The sequence below is a fragment of the Protopterus annectens genome, chromosome 5.part1 (assembly GCF_019279795.1).
Source record: "Protopterus annectens isolate FY-2018-M chromosome 5.part1, PAN1.0, whole genome shotgun sequence".
Classification (NCBI taxonomy): domain Eukaryota; kingdom Metazoa; phylum Chordata; order Ceratodontiformes; family Protopteridae; genus Protopterus; species Protopterus annectens.
Window position 1 is genome coordinate 795,770,340 of NC_056736.1, and position 17,455 is coordinate 795,787,794.

A 17,455-nucleotide genomic window follows, 5' to 3' on the forward strand; every position below is an offset into this window, starting at 1 on the left:
CCCCATTTTCTGCCTTGTCTTCAGCTGATATAACTGTTTTTTATAGCTTGTGTGTTACCTAACTCAAGGTTGCCTTAATTTGACCTGTTAATAACAGCCTGCATTTAAATTGGAACCTGTGTTCTGAGAGACAGCCTTACAAGACTATCTGCAAATATACAGAGCTGAGTATAGTTTTCTTTATTATAGAGTTTAATTGTTGCTTAGATATCTGTTGTCTCACTGTTCTGAGAGTCTGATCTGCAAATATACAGAGCTGAGTATATTTTTTTGGTTTTATAATTTATACTATTAGTGGTTGCTCAAATCTCTGCTGAAACTGTCTTCCCCACCCTGTTTTTGGTTTGTAGTTTAAATCTGGTGGCTTTTGCAGTGCCTGCCCCACTGTAGATTTGAACTAGGACACTCCCCCAGTCCCATCTCTTTACCGCATTCTACCTAATAAACCCTTTCTGCACTTGCTTTTATTCCTTTTTAATTTAATTGCATTTTTCAAACTGTGTGTGGTCTAATATTGCTACATACTCAAGTGTGCTAGCTTGCAATGCATGTGAATTGTTTTTACTACTGTTTTTGCTACTTTTCTGTAAAAAAAAAATGTAAGCCTGTTTCCTACCTTTCCTGTAACTAGTGTTCCAGATACAGATTTGCTGTATCCAGGACTGTTTGTAAGCTTCTGAGCCCCCCAAGCCTTTCTGTGTTGGAGGGAAGCCTTCTAGCTTATCTTTGGGAGTGGTAAGCATTAGGTAACCTGTCTACCACATAAGGAGTGGTTCTGGCCCAGAATTTGTAATTATTGGCCATTTGGGCAATCTTCCATCTCTCTCAACTTTCTGATTTGAAAGCCTGCATTTGCACTTGTTTCTGTCCTGTAACTCGTCTAGTGCAGATACAGATTCTTAGTTTTAGCACTTAAATTGCTTATTCATACTCAGCACTTGTTCAGAACTTGTAAGCACCAAATAAGCTACTAATTACTACAGCACTCAGTCTTCCTCATTACCTAAAGGAAAACAGTTTTTGTACTTACTTTTCTCACTGATGTTGAGAACAACAGCTCTTGTACTCACTTTCCTCACTTATCTAGAGGAAAATAGTTTTTTATTCAGGCATGCCCAAGGGTATCCCAGTGTTCTCCCCTGTCTATATGATGAATCTGGGCATCTTGAGGCAATCTAGAAATTGCCTCATGTACACAGACAACCCTCTCCTCCTACCACTCAACACTACAACCTGTGAGAGATGCACTTATCTAGCCAAACTGGAGGTAAAGCTCTCACCAACCAAGACTGAACCTGACAGTCATGAGGAGAAGGTAAACATTTGCACCACACCACACTCATCACATAGTCTCACTATATCTACACCACCAAAATCCACACATAGAAACTCAAAAACATTTTCGGAGGCTCTCAATAATAATCTGCCTAAGCAACAGAGACCTCCAAAGCAGAAACAAAAGCAACCTCCATCCCCCAACACAACCCAAATGACACATAGACCACAGACTTAGTGTGCCACTCAAACACAGCCAATAAGGCAAAACAACATACCTAACATACTAGTCATAGGTGACTCTACAGTCAGGCACACTGGTGTCCCACTCACCAGGCTAAACAAGGAGAAGGTTACTGTCAACTGCCTGTCGGGTGCCAGGATCCGCCACATAACCCACGCACTCAGGTCACTCCACAACAAGTACAAATATGACTCTGTCATTGTCCATGTTGGTGTGAATGACCTGAGACGTACCTCCCTGGACTACATGAAGAGACATGGAAGAGCTCTGCGATCTTGTAGCCCAGGCAGGTATGACCCTAGCCCTGAGTAGCATTCTGCCAACGCCCAGAATGATACCGCAGTACAAGGACAAAATGATTGATTTCAACAATTGGCTAAGCTTCTGGTGTCATTCAAAGGGGATCCAGTATCTGTCTGCTTGGGATGACATGGTCGACAGACCACGATACTTTGCCACAGATGGCCTGCACCTGTCACCCCTAGGATTCAGGATAATGGCTAAGACTCTTGCTGCCCCTATAGTGCCTTTTTTAGGCAGGGTTCAAGTAACAAATTCACCACTATAACAGGAACAGGTAAGCAAAAACTGAGGGTAATGCTACTCAATGCTAGAAGTCTAAATTTCAAAATCCACTCACTCGAGGCACTCCTTAAAATGGAGAACATCGATATCTGTGTAGTAACTGAGACCTGGTTCAAGACTCAGACAGCACCCCTGCACTACCAGGCTATAACTCATACCACACTTTTCAGCCATCTAAACTGGACCTAACCACCAAATGTGGGGGGGTGTCCATATTCATTGGATATCCACATCTCCAGGCTAGTTGCTCAGCATAAGGCATCCAAGGTTATCCAAGTGCAACTAACTCTTGGCAAAACTGCAATCCAAATTGTAGCTTGCTACAGATCCCCCACCATGCCCCAGGATTCCCATTCCTCTTTTCTTGATGTACTGGAAAATATTAGGGTTCAACCAAACACCCTAATAATGGGCGACTTCAACTACCCCACCATTAACTGGGAAAACTACTCATGTACTAACTCCTTAGTGCAACGCTTTCTGGAATTCATAAACTCCAATGCCCTAGATCAACTTATCCACACCCCCACCAGGGGCAACAATATTCTAGACCTAGTCATTACCAACATGAGTGACCGGTATTCCACACCTGAAGTCAACTCCTCATTGGTCCGATCCGACCATAAGCTAATCATCCTTGATATCCACATCCCACCCCCACCCCCCATTAAGGAAACCACACTAAGAAATTTCTCCAAAGCCAACTTCATGCTTCTTAAGACAGAAGTAGTGAACTTCATGACACCCATGCAGATGGACAATACAGTTACAACTGCTGAATCCTACACAAATACGCTCTATAAGCACCTACTTGACTGCACGGATCATGCTATCCCAAACAGAACCAAGACGCTATCCTCCAAAAAAAGGAAGTCAATCTGGTGGTCCACTGCCATAAACAAAGTGTACAACAGAAGGAAGAAACTGTTACAAAAGAGAGTAAAATCCCATGACTGGAGGATCTTCCTGGTCAGCCTCAGTAAGAAGCTGACATCCCTTATAAGATCCTCCAAAGCTAGCTATGAAAATAAAATAGCCACTAATTCCAAGGACAACCACAAAGCATTCTATAGCTATGTCAAGAATCTCAATGGCAACATGCAGATCTGCTCTGAGTTACAGCACAAAGGCATGAAAATTACAGAACCAACTGATATTGCCAACATCCTGGCAGATAGGTTCAGTGCTAACTTTACCCCCCACCCCCTAAAGGGCCCATATCTATACAGGAAGAATGCACAGTCCCTGTAATCACAACTACGCAGGTGAAAGTTGCACTCTCTAAAGCCAAAAACACAGCATCCATGGGACCGGACAACATCCCAGGCTGCGTTTTACACGAACTTCAGAATGAACTGGCTCCCCACTTAAGCACCATGTTCAATAATAGCCTCTCATCAGGCTTTGTGCCCACTGAATGGCACACTGCAACAGTTATCCCACTCCACAAAGGGGGAGCCACCACTGATCCCGGGAACTATAAACCTATTAGCCTGACGAGCCTGGTCTGCAAAGCCATGGAACGTATCATCATGGAACTCATAAACAAAGACATTGGTAACCTCAAAACTCTGGATCCCACCCAGTTCGGGTTAGTGAAAGGCAGATCATGCCTCCTGAACCTGATCGACTTTTTTGAGGCAGTCACTAAAGCCGTAGATGAGGGTAAAGTGGTTCACACAGCCTATCATGACCTCGCCAAGGCTTTCGACACCATCCCCCATTCTGGAATTATAGCTAAACTCAATAAACTAGGCATAAATCCCTACATCACAAAATGGGTTGCCAACTGGCTCACTGACAGAACCCACACTGTAAAAGTTGCAGACTCCAAATCTGACCTCAAACCAGTGACATGTGGAGTACCACAGGGTTCCGTCCTGGAACCGCTCCTGTTTGGTATCTACTTCTCTGAAGTACAGGCTAACACAGAAGGCCTCTGGCTAAAGAAGTTCACAGATGACTGCAAACTAGGAGCCATAGTCAAGTCCCCAAATGATGTGAACATCCTACAGAACGGCCACTCTGAGACAGATGCCTGGTGTCAGAGCCATGGCCTCAAGCTCAATGCCAAAAAGTGCAGTGTCATCCCCTTTGGTAAAAACTCTGTATCCATGAACTACCTTATAGGCAGCAATCTACTTAGCACCAAATGCGTGATAAGAGACCTTGGGACCCAGGAGGACAGTAGTCTCTCCTTTGATAGTCACATTGCCACAGTAGTCAAGAAGTCCTTCTACGTGGCACACCTCATCATAAAAGGGTTCTCGTCCAGGAAAAAAGAGGTCATCGTTACCCTCTACTCATCACTCATTAGACCCATTATAGAGTACAATGCCCCTTTTGGAATGTACCTCACAAGACATCTGCAGCAGCTGGAAAGTCCTTAGAAGTACCTCACAAAGAGGATTACTGGACTCAAACAAATGCCCTACACTGACCGCCTCAAAAAACTCCAGCTTTACTCCGTAGCATATCGCCTACTCAGAGGTGATCTCTGCCTAACATATGAAGCTATGTCAAACCCAGAGCTGTTGGACATGCTACACCTAAAGAAATCCCAATCCCTCCGAGCTACACACTCTAGGGACCTAAACCTTGTCACCACAATAAACAGGACATGCTAGAGGGACAGATTCCTATCCCAGAGACTTCCCATACACTGGAACAGGCTACCCATCTATGTCAAGCAAAGTTCTTCATTAGCACTCTTCAAGAAAAATCTTGATGAGTGTTTGGGAAATAGGAAATACACCCCTCTGCTCATCAGTGGCACAGGAAAATTACTTTCTTGGGTGGCGTAAGCCAGGGAACCTTGTTGGCTAGGCTTGCACAGGCCCTTGGGCCGATAGCCTAGTACCTACCTATGAACCTATGAACCTATAAATACTTTCATATGCATTTCAATACCCAAGGCTTATACGTTATCTAGTTATGCAAGTTTTCTCTGTATGGCAACAACAAAAAGGCTTTCAATGTTTGTAATTCTTTAACAGTAAGCTTACTTGCATCTTACAATCTCAGACAAGCTTACCTGATGGTCCTGAAATCATTGCCACTTAAACATAGAGCAACAGGCACTTTCTGAATAAGAATCATAATCAGCAGTATAAAAATATGACAGAACACCAGAACATTCTGCAAAATCAAGCAAGACAGATGAAAAGCCAATGTAGTACGTGTGTCTACCTTGGATGGGGGTGGGGGTACTCTGCACACTTACACTGCAAAAACTGCTCCTTGCCTTGCTTGGACACATACATGGGGGAGTGGGGTGCAACAAGTATGTTACAACTTGAAATATCTCTGGCTGACTGCAAAGGCCCTGACACATTTGTCATACCTCTCAACCACAGAGCAAGAAATCTGGACAAAGTCAGGCCCCAAATTAAGGATGATATTTAAATACTGTACTTATAAACTTTCTAATAGAATAGTAGGTCTTGCATTAGTATGAATTTTCTGAAGGGTATGAAATCTGAAACTGAAATGTCTGTCATTATTTTCTTACTTCAATCTTTAATGATTTGTCACTAATTTGCCAGAAAACCACAGTTTTATGAAACATGGACCAAAAATGTGATGCAAAAATATAAAACAGCCACACAATACAGCTGGGAAACTGTCAAAGAAGGGACACTTTTTAATATTAGCACTGTTAGCTTGAACAGCTGACAAATTAAACAAATCTACATGCATTTCTGAAATAAAATTAATCTATAACTCTGATTATCATGTTTTCTTCCAAAATTGACATTTTGTGGGGGGATTAGAGGGAGAGCAACATTTTGAGCCAAAATCAGGGACAGTTGAGAGGTTTGGATATACCCAATTCTATAAAGCATTTTGCATGTACCTCTCAACCTGTTAACGCATGAAATCTGGACAAGGCCAAATATATTGGGGGAATATACAAACAGTACTAACAATTGCTCTTGTATAAACTTAGTTGACAGAACAGGTCTTGCTATAGCATGCATTTTTCTGAAGGTTATGAAGTCTGAAACTCAATGCCTGTCATTATTTAGTGACATAATTCCTAAATGATTTGCCAGAAAACCACAAATTTTATGAGGAACAAACCAAAAAGAAGAAGCAAAAATCTATTCATTCTGTGAAAATCTGGACAGTTGGGAGGTATAGTTCAGCTTAGCCAGGGCTGTCTGAGTTTGCCATCCTTCCCCCCCTCACAAAATCATGGTTGAATGGAGCCACCCCCTGCAGCCATTCCAATGTCTCATTACCTGGCTATTTCGCCCCATTTACCATAAACACTGCAATGTGCATACTGCTTTACTTCTATGCTGATTTGGATTTCACTTGAAAGTTTTATTTTGTATTTTACAGCACAACCACTAAAACATCTGCTAAACAAAGCAATGCAGTCTCACAATGAAAATAGACTTAGCATTAAAACTCTGCCCTTGAAACTCACATTTATTGAAACAGCAGTGAAATCCACATTCAAAGAAAATACATTTGGGTAGTATAAAGATTAACTTTGGGCTGTTTTACAAATGATAGGCTCCTTGTACACAAAACATACATGTGTTGTGTGATGCACCTTCCTGGACTGTATTCAATTATATTCCTTGTATAATACAGCACAGTTGTTAGAGGGTGTTTTAAATTTACTGTTTTGAACATTTTTCCAGTAAACAATGAAACAAAATGCATGCACCAATAATGACAAAACTGCCCAACTGAGAATATTTCCATCATAAAAAAGTCTACTCAAATGTATACAATCCACCAGTATCAGTAAATACGCACAAGCTCTACAGAAGTAAGTCATCTAAATAATTCCACATTAAAGAGATCTGTAACTAATGAAGAGGTTGCTGCTAGCAAACAACTTTATATTTCATGGTTTTATCAAAAAATAAAGTGTCTGTTGCCCCTGAGGAATAAATTGCCTATATTACATTAAAAAAATGATAAGCTTGTAATATTGCAATAGGAAATGGATGGCAAACTGATAACAGGTTCACAGTTAGTATCTTTGCCAAAGAGGACATTCTTAGTACGGCAGCATCCACCCCTTGTGGGAGTAGAACCCACAGCCTTCTGCATCAAAAGCAAGTACACAACCTGCTGTGCTATTAACAATGCAAGCAGACTCAGCATAAGCAGCACTAAACGTCTCTTCCCCTGCAGCTCCTTGCAAAATCTACTCAATATTCAACTGCATCTCAACTTCGCAGCACAAGAAATCTGGAAAAAGCCAAAATTTATTGGGGGGGGGGGTCAAAAGCCCAAAAACCAGGAACAAATTAAACATTGCTTGTATAATCTTGGAAAGTTGCTAGAATAAAATGCTGTGCTACCACCACACATTTTACTGCCCAGGTCTTGTTCAAAACAACCAGAGCAACATACCACTATGCCAAATCAGCTGCTTTGCGAAAGAGAAGAAGACTGAAAATGACATGGCTATCATTTAGTGAATTCAGTTCTCACCATAGCTGTCAACCTCTTAGCACAAAACACCTGGACAGACCCAGTAATGAGGGGATACAGGCCTCAAACATATTCAGTGAATTCAGTTCTTGCCATAGCTGTCAACCTTAGCACAAAAAACCTGGACGAAGCTAATAATGGGGGAAATACAATCCGAAAAATAGGGACAAATTTCAAATATTCATCTTATAAACTTAGAAAATTGCTAGAAAAAAAGATTTTGTGTTACTATGTATTTTCTGAAGAATATGAAGTCTGAAATTCAAATGCCTGTCAATTTTATTTACTTAACATTTGTTAACCAGGAAAGTCTGACGGAACAAAAACAATTTTCAGCAGAGGCCCAGGGAGAAATACTGCAGACACACGTCTTTGTAAAATGGCAGGACACCAAAGCAAACCCACAGGGGAGATGCAAACTCCACACAGAAAACACCCCAGCCAAGAATCAAACCAGAGAACCTGTAGCTGCGAGGCAACAATGCTACCACTGCACCATCAAATATTCAAGGAAATAAAGTCTGAAATTCAAATGCCTGTCAATTTTATTTAACATTTGTTAACCAGCACAGTCTGACTTGGAACAAAAAACAATTTTCTGCAGAGGCCCAGGAAGAAATAATGCAGACAACATGTCTTTGGTAACATGGGAGGACACAAAAGCAAACCCACACAAACACAGGGAGAAGATGCAGACCCCCACAAAGAAGGCACCACAGCCAAGAATCAAACCTGAAAACCTGTAGGTGCAAAGCAACAATGCTACCACTGCACCATCAAATATCTAAGTATCAAAACATTTAGAAACCACAGACATTATGAGGAACAGGACAGATCAAATATGAGGCAAAAATCTGCAAATTCTTTACAAATGGTGGTGGGTAGGGAATTCAGGCCCTTGCCACCTGCATACAAGGTACAGGGTTCAAGCCTGAGGTATTCCCTACCACACCACCATGAGTTCTCTCTAGCCACCAGTATATAGCAACTGGTGCATTTCACACACACACACACACACACACACACACACACACACACACACACACACACACACACACACACACACACACACACACACACCTACCTTCATCTCTGCTGATGAGCAAACACACACCTTCATCTCTGCCGATGAACACACACACACATACACATACACACACACCTTCATCTCTGCTGATGAGCAAACACATCCATTGAGCAACCCTGTAATCATGGTGTATGTTAGATATCCACCTTCATTGCTGACAAACACATCCAAATCCACCCTGTAATTTGTGCTGGTGTATGTTAGCTGCTTGCGACTGGTCCAGTGCACCTTGCTAGCTGTGAAATGAACCTTGATTGGTCCAGCCTGCTGCAGTCTGGAGTGCCTACATTCTGTGATGTCACCACCGCACAGACTGCTGGGCATCTTGGGGCTGAGATGCCTTTCCCCTATCTAGACTGCTGAGAAAGCAGTCTGAGAGTGTTCCCGTGTATCTAGAGTGTGCGTGCATGTGCAGAGTACTTCTGGGAATTATGGTAATGTTTTTCTTTACTTTTATTTATTTTTGTTTTCTTGGTGGGTGGGCTGCAGTCCTATAGCACAATCCACCCCTGTCTAAGTCTGAAATCATATTCTCTGATGGGAAGTGATCATTTTCTACATCTTGAAGGGTAAGAGGAGTTCATCGGCTGTAGCACAAAAATCAGTGTAAACTGTATTCATGAACACAATGAGTTCCCATTTGTATGTAGCTGCCATTGCATTCTTAAACTTCCTTTACTTGCTCTGGAATACATAACAGGCAATGGTATTATCTATGAACTTTACAATAATATCTTCCTCTCATGATGCATAATTACAGAGAATAATTACTTACCATAATGATAAATGTAACAGGACCAATAAAACTCCATATAAAATTGTTGTCGGCCCGCAGCCAGCACCTAGACAAAACAGTGAAGGGATTAATTTCATAAGAGTCAGCTCAGAGAGAGGATTCCAAGATAAAACCCCCACTGCTTAATGTACACATAATACACATTTCAGATCAATAAAAGAAAGCAGAATTAATTAAACAAAATAGGAAAAAATTGGATTATTCTGTAAATATTTTCAGTGACACAAGACTCTATCTGTTTAGAATTATACACTATACAGGCAACTTCAATAAATGCAAACAGAAATCAAAGGTTAAATACTTAAAGGAAAAAAATCATGAAAACATGCACAATGTAAAAATATACCTTAGAACATTACTAGCATTTAAAAAGCATTACAAATCACAGTTGCATAGGCAGCTTTCCACAACTGTGCATGTTTTGAATGTTTTCACTGTTGCTGTCATGAGCACAGGAATCTGAGCTATATGTCAGTCCAATATCTAGCCTGACTACTCAAAACTAAGCATCCTTCTTTCATCATACTGAATTAACACAACTTCCTCTCATATGCTGGCACATCCTGGAATAAAGATGGCTAACTCATATCTTATTTAGTTCTTTCTACATGTGCTTAAACCTGAAAGCATTGAATCTCCTCAAGAGATACATTATTTAATCTGTTTGCCTTGCAAAGTTCAGGTATGCAACACAGAAATATAGGCAGCCTACACAAAAAGGAAAAAGAAGGCTGAAAAAGGGAGAAGAGAAAAAGTGGACAGGAATTTGGACACCTACCCTGGCCAGTAATAATCTCACAACTAAAAGGAAACAGTGGGAGGGAAACAGAACAGCAGTAATGAACACTCTCAAATATCTATTAAATCAAAAAATTATACCTACTAAGGTAAGTTACATACACAATTTTACTATGTTTAACCTAATGGATTACGGATTAGCAACTCACAGTGGCTTTAACTTACTGAAATGTTAACTCTAAAACTTTATTTCTCATCTTTCTCGTAGGCTGTGGTGGAGTTAGCACATACAAATTAGGAAGGGTGTGCCATCATCACCTTCATTGCATTCACAGCAGAATTTCTTAAAAGTTAAAATTTCAGACAGTGTTTCGAAGATAATTCACTAATGAACCATAGTACTTCTGTGCTTCACTGTTGTGAGCAAAGGGATAACTCTCAATTAGCTCCCCTCCCACATGGGAGAATGGGAGTTTGAGTAAGGTGTAGAGGAAGACTAGGCATGTCCCTGAAAACAGCAGAGGCAAATCCAGCCTGCACCCCGGAGATCAATTTCACCTGTAGTGTTTGGAAACTGTATAAAATCACATAGCAGCTTCTAAAATGTCCGGTGTAATGAGCCCCCCCCCAAGGAAAGCTACATGGTAGCAGTGCCCCTGGTAGAGTGATTCCCTACCTTCCCAGGTAAAGTCTTGATAGGACATTTGTAACAAAAGGAAATAAAGTTTGCAAGCCATTTAAAAATATTGTAGCTGAAAATGGTAATCCTTTTTTTTCTTTTGCAGCAAAGGCAAGGAACAGACAGATGTTATACGCACACTGCAGAGATGTAAAATCCTTTCTTCTGTGTTTTCACGTTGCTGGGGAAAACAAAAAACAATGAGTTATATAGCCTGGTTCAATGAAAACTCTGTTACTACCTTCAGCATAATGGAGGGATTTATTTTCAGGTTCACTTGGTCTTTCTGGAAATGTAAAATGGGCTTTCTGCATACCATGGTTGGAGCTTAGAGATCCTTCTGGCTTTGTAATGGATAAGAATAACACTGCTTTACAGCTAAGGAAATGGAGATGTAAATTAGTTGCTGGTTCAAAGGGGGTAAGGTTAACTTTTCTAAAACAAAATCTAGGCCTGAGATGGGGCCACTCTCTTCCTGAGTGGTGTAAGGTACAGGATGTTCTTCAAAAAATGTTTGACATGGAATTTTGTGGCTCAAGATGGATCCAATGGCAGACAGAAACAGCTGACAACTGCACTTTCATTTATGTACATGCTAGATATAAGGCAAACAACTCAGTCAGGTGCTTATTTCGCTTGGCTAAGTAATGTTCTGTAGTACTCGGCTTCCTAGCCTCCCTCATGATTTTTTGTACATCCTCTAACCAAAGGTTCTCAAAGGGAAATGAGATCAAATATTCCATGTGGATAATGTGAGCATGGTCAGATTTGGGTGTACCTGGGAACCCCCCACCCAAGCTGCATCAGAAGGGGAACATGTCAGTGGATGACAATTGTTTAAGCGGTTTCAGATCCTTTAGAAAAAAAAATGGCCAAAAAACTTCTGCCAACAGTGGATCTTCTTTTTTTTTTGATTCCAGTAATGTGTGACCTCGAAGAATAAGTTTGGGGGGGTGCCTCCAACACTGGGAGGGAAGGGATGCAGGGTTGGATTGCCCCCTATAAAATAACTTATGCCTAAGGTTTGCCGAAAGTTGTTTCGGACATTTTTTTGATGGACTGACATTCAGTCTATTAATATGACCCAATCAAGTTGCCCACAGACAGGTTTCTCTTTTGCCATCTGCAGAAAAAGTGAGAAACACTATTGTCCTGACCAGAATGAGGTGATTAAGATCATAAATGGCTTGCGCTCTTTTAACTTATGAATCACCCTAGGGAGTAAGGGTACTGGAGGACAGGCATGAAGAAATATACTCATCCAGTTCAGCTTAAAGGCTTCTAGGGCACAAGCCTATCTATGTGAAGCTCTGGAGCAAAAATTCCGTCTGTTCTCTGGGTAAGCAAAAAGGTCTATTTCTGCTCCACTCAACTGACTGTAAATTTTAAGACTGTATCCTTGTCCAGCATTCACTCACAAGAAAATTGCTGCTGTCCTACTAAAACTATCTGCCAATGAGTCTTCCAGAGTAGAAAGCCCTCAGGAACATTTGTACTACTTAAACTTCCTCCCACAACTGAATGGCTGGCCTACAGAGATGAAGCAGTTGCTTATTTACATAACACATGACTGCTGCACTGTTTGTGATGACATACATAACCTCAGGCTTCCACATTGACTTGAAAGCTCTATTATCATGAATAACTTTCAATATTTATCTTACGTTGAAGTGCTTCTTTTGCTACTCCTGAATCAAATACATCCATACCTTGAGATTCTGGATATAAGTCCCCCAGACCACATCTAAGGCAAATGTGTTCAATTTCTGGACAGCTGGCAGCTGAATGAGGGGCATCTCTTCATTCTACATAAATTCGTCATCCAGCATTCTAACTCCTTCCTCACACAAACTAGCATTGGGATGACACTCCTGAGATTACTCCTGTCGTTCTCAATTATTCTTTATGAATCACTGAAGTTTCCCATGTACATTCTGACCAATGGTGCTATCACTATGGTGACAATCTTGAATCGTAATATCCTTAATATCCTAACCACTGCACCACTGTGGCCACCTATACTGCTCCCCTTCAGTAATTAATAAATATAGTTGTGAGGCAGGTATTGGGTGATGACCTCTGGTACAATCGTATAATCTCTAGCATCTTGATTTCAGTCCAGCAGGTTGTTCCATTGACTGGCAGCATGGTGGCATCCATATGGCAGCACCAGAGGCCTCTGTAAAACTAAGAAAAGTCAAACAAACTAAAGGCATTTTCACAGATGTGGCACTCGTGAAAGAATATAGTCTTTGGGAATGGGCCAGTTTCTTGGTCTGCCTCTCTCTGACTCTCTCCAACTCTCTCTCTCTCTCTCTCCATCTCTCTAGCTCTCTCACTCTCTAGATATCCTCTTTTGTTTCTGGGATTGCTTCACCTTTACAAATATATTTTTTCTTTTTTGGTGGGATGCCTGTGGGTCTCTGTTGCTGCATCCTACAGCCAAGATGGACATCTTAACTATGGTTGTTAAATTCTTTTAATTATGGGCCAATGCAAGTTGTCTTCTTTTCCTTGTTTTGAGACTGAACCTTTGGCAATTCTCACATTTCTGGATGTAGTGTTCTGAGCGAAAAGGCAACATAAGCACTGATAATGTTAGTCTGTATGGGAAATCTGCCTCTATATGCACGCCTGTTTTTCATTTATTGGGGTGGATATACCACATAGGTTACAGTATGTCACAATACCTACCAGGGTATCTTAACCCAAAAAATACCATTGCTAACATGCAAGATGTCCCCCAACAAGGCACTTCTCTGCTCAGTCTGATGTGCCTTTTGACGTAGGTTTACACTGGACTGTTGAATGCTCTTTTTTCATACTTATGCAAATATATATCTAAAGAAAGAAAGAAATCAGTATCTCACTGGAGGACACTAACTTTATTCCTGGACATGCAGACATCTAAGGGAAGGTGGCATCAGCATAGGGTGAGGGAGGAAGGCTGCTGAACTTTGAGGAGTCAAGCAAGTTGTCAGACTTGGCACATGGCCAAGATCCCTTTGCTCATGACTGCACAGTGAAATGCACGAAGAACAATAAACAATGTGCCCTCTGTATTTTAAAAATACAGTCTTTCTAAAACTATTTTAAAGTGCTACACAATTCACTTACTTACATGCACTCATTCTTCTCTGGGTTTCCTAAGAACCAGACATGATTACTACTATAACAAAAGTCCTGAATGTACTGCTCAAAATCAGTACAATGGATCCTGAGGAAGCAAGAATGCTTGATGAAGGAGCATGAGCTACTGAGTTACAATATTACATGATGATGTAGGAACATCAGCTACTGAGATACAACATTACAGGAAGATGCAGGAGCATGAGCTATTGAGTTACAATATTAGAGGATGAAGCATGAGCTACTGAGTTACAATATTACAAGATGATACAGGAGCAGGAGCTGCTGAGTTACTGTATTACAGAATGATGTGGGATCATAACCTACTGAGTTACAACATTACAAGATAATGTACAAACATAAGCACTGAGTTATTATATTACAAAATCATATGAGCATGAACTACTGAGTTACAATATTACAAGATGATGTACAAGAATAAGCACTGAGTTACTATATTACAAAATGATATATGAGCATGAGCTACTGAGTTACAATATTACAAAGATGATGTAGGAGCATGAGTTATTGAGTTACAATATTACAAAGATGATGTAGGAGCATGAGCTACTGAGTTATAATATTACAAGATGTAGGAGCATGAGCTACTGAGTTACAACATTACAAGATGTAGGAGCATGAGCTACTGAGTTACAACATTACAAGATGATGTACAAGAATAAGCACTGAGTTACTATATTACAACATGATATATGAGCATGAGCTACTGAGTTACAATACTACAAGATGATGTACAAGCATAAGCACAGAGTTACTATATTACAAAATGATACAGCAGCATGCGCTACTGAGTTAAAATATTAGAAAGATGATGTAGGAGCATGCGTTACTGAGTTACAATATTATAATGATGATGTAGGAGCATGAGCTACTGAGTTACAATATTACAAGATGTAGGAGCATGAGCTACTGAGTTACAATATTAAAAGATGATGTAAGAGCATGAGTTACTGAGTTACAATATTATAACGATGATGTAGGAGCATGAGCTACTGAGTTACAATATTACAAGATGTAGGAGCATGAGCTACTGAGTTACAATATTAAAGTGTGATACAGGAGCACAAGCTACTGAGGTACAATATTACAGGATGAAGTAGGAACATGAGCTACTGAATTACAATATTACAACATGATGAAAGAACATGAGCACTGAGTTACTACATTACAAAATGATGCAGAAGCATGAGCTACTAAGTTACAATACTACAGGATGATACAGGAGCATGAGCTACTAAGTTACAATATTAAAGGGTGATGTTGGAGCATGAGCTACTGAGTTACAATATTATAAGACAAACTACAAGAAACAACAGTAGGATGCACTGCTGGTCAATGAGTATTCTAAAGCCAATTTGCAGACTTACCACAAGGACTAAGCAAAAACATATTGTGTGGATAATGGCTTTAATTAGCCAGTACTTCTGAAACTGTCCAAAGCACGGGATAACTAATTCATATGTCCTGCTGGGATTCAGTTTAATGAGCGACATAGAACACAAAGAACCAAGGGACTAAACAGAAAGCAGTAAATAAGAGTAGTATGGAAACAGCATGTCAGCACTATGAAATAAGTTTATCTATGAAAGCAACTTTAAAAAGAAGGAAGACAGCATAATGAATGAAACTCTGAAAGATTCACTACTGTTTTTCATCACTGAGATCTGACAAATGTTACACAGGAACACTGGCACATCTTTCAAGCAGTAAAAGGCATCTAAAGCATAGCACTGTTAACTATTTCAGTAGACAGAATTTCAGTGAGTGCAACAACTCAAGTTAGCAACACTGTAAGAGATGAAGTAAGACCATAAGATGGAGAACTAGCTGCAAAGTTTGAAGACAGGTTACTAAGGCAGATAAATACTGGTGTGTGGCACAGTAAGTTAAGTCTGAATACCAAAAGCTATCCAGTTCCAGACAGGGAAGTAATCACTAAGCAGCTAAATGCAGCTCTCTCTTCCAGGGGGGAAGTGAGGGCTCATATGGATGGAGTGTGAGGTGCTAGATGGATGCCCTCTGTCAGCATGTTGGAGTAGACATCTGTTTCTTGAGCTGACTGAGAACCTACAAACTTAAGTACTTTGATGGTAAAAATGTCAAAAGGACACAAATCTCTTCTGGATTACATACGTCATGGAAATGTTTGAGATGTGGCAGTCAGCAGGAATAGCATGTCCAGACAATGGCTACTCCAGCAAATGGTTACCATTTCTCTGTGAAACAACAGCTCTAGCTAAATTAGGGAACAGTATAGCAAAACGTAAAGTCCTGCTAGATATGAGATCTACTCTAGAGACATGACTACTGGGGGAAAAACTCTTTAGCAGAAGTTCTCAGGATCATCACATATGTCAGCTTGAATAATTAAAAGGTTAAGAAAAAAATTAAGTGTACAAAAGCTGCTTTTAGAAACATAGTGTGAGGATATAACTTTAAAACAAGCATTATAGCTATCCCAGACACTTATGAAGAGCAGCAGAAAACAATTAACCATATAAAGAAATCAACAGCTCTACCATAAGGACAGGCAATGGTTGAACCACAAACAACAGTCTTACTGAAGATAAATAAAGAGCTGAGATGAACTTATACTGTCTTCTATACAACAGAAAGAATTTAAAGGAGAGTGTAGAGGTGGAATAAATGGCTCTCTGTTAACAAACTTGATATCTAAAACTGTGAATCCCACAACTGTGAAACTATGGAAGTTTAGACAATTTTTGCATGGTAGCTTTGCCTTCATGCTCACACTATACTACCAGTGAGGACAGTGCACCTCTGAAAAAGGGACAAATAAAATTCATACATTCTCATTTAGAAGGATTTACACTTTCTGGCTTTATATATAGGACATGTACCTAGAACAAATGGTATTGGAGGCCAAGAAATGAGGAAACCTTTAAAAGGGCCTAGACAGGTATAATGGAAGGTAGGTAGGGTTAGATGCTTTAAATCAAATGTAGCACTCAGGAAAGTAACGTAGTTCACTGCTTCCTTCTGCCTATTTGTTTCATAGGTTCATAGATTAGTACTAGGCTAACTGCCCTTCTGGACCATTTTAAGCCTAGACAATTACTCCATGTGAGAATCAAACACTGTACTTTGTGCCTGTAAAGTAAACACCTTAACCATTATGCCTCCCTCCCTCCCACATGTTATATTATTTTATGTTATGTTAGGTACATAAAACATTTTAGTGTGTCATAATACAATGTGCATAAGATGATCAAGAATATTAAATTACGTGCTTCTGTAATCTGCCATGACTTTAAGCAAGTACTATTACAATCCTAGAAGTACACACTGCATCACACACAGGACATACTATATGTAACACAGTTGTACTTGGACATTAAAGAATCATTCTATAATGTTGTAGCAAAGAGAAAGAACAAGTAACAATCTGAATACATCAGCTCTATGAGTTTCACAATCCTG

At 40.2% G+C, this 17,455-nt stretch overlaps 1 protein-coding gene across 23 annotated transcripts in view; it reads right to left on the reverse strand.

The window, feature by feature from the left end:
• Positions 1–17,455, reverse strand: part of ADGRL2 (adhesion G protein-coupled receptor L2) — a 1,061,651-nt gene that overhangs the window by 125,881 nt on the left and 918,315 nt on the right. For all 23 annotated transcript variants that reach the window (XM_044073413.1, XM_044073427.1, XM_044073415.1 and 20 more), the window contains one exon: positions 9,427–9,493. In XM_044073413.1, the coding sequence (XP_043929348.1) occupies positions 9,427–9,493 (67 nt within the window). The remainder of the gene's footprint in view (positions 1–9,426; positions 9,494–17,455) is intronic.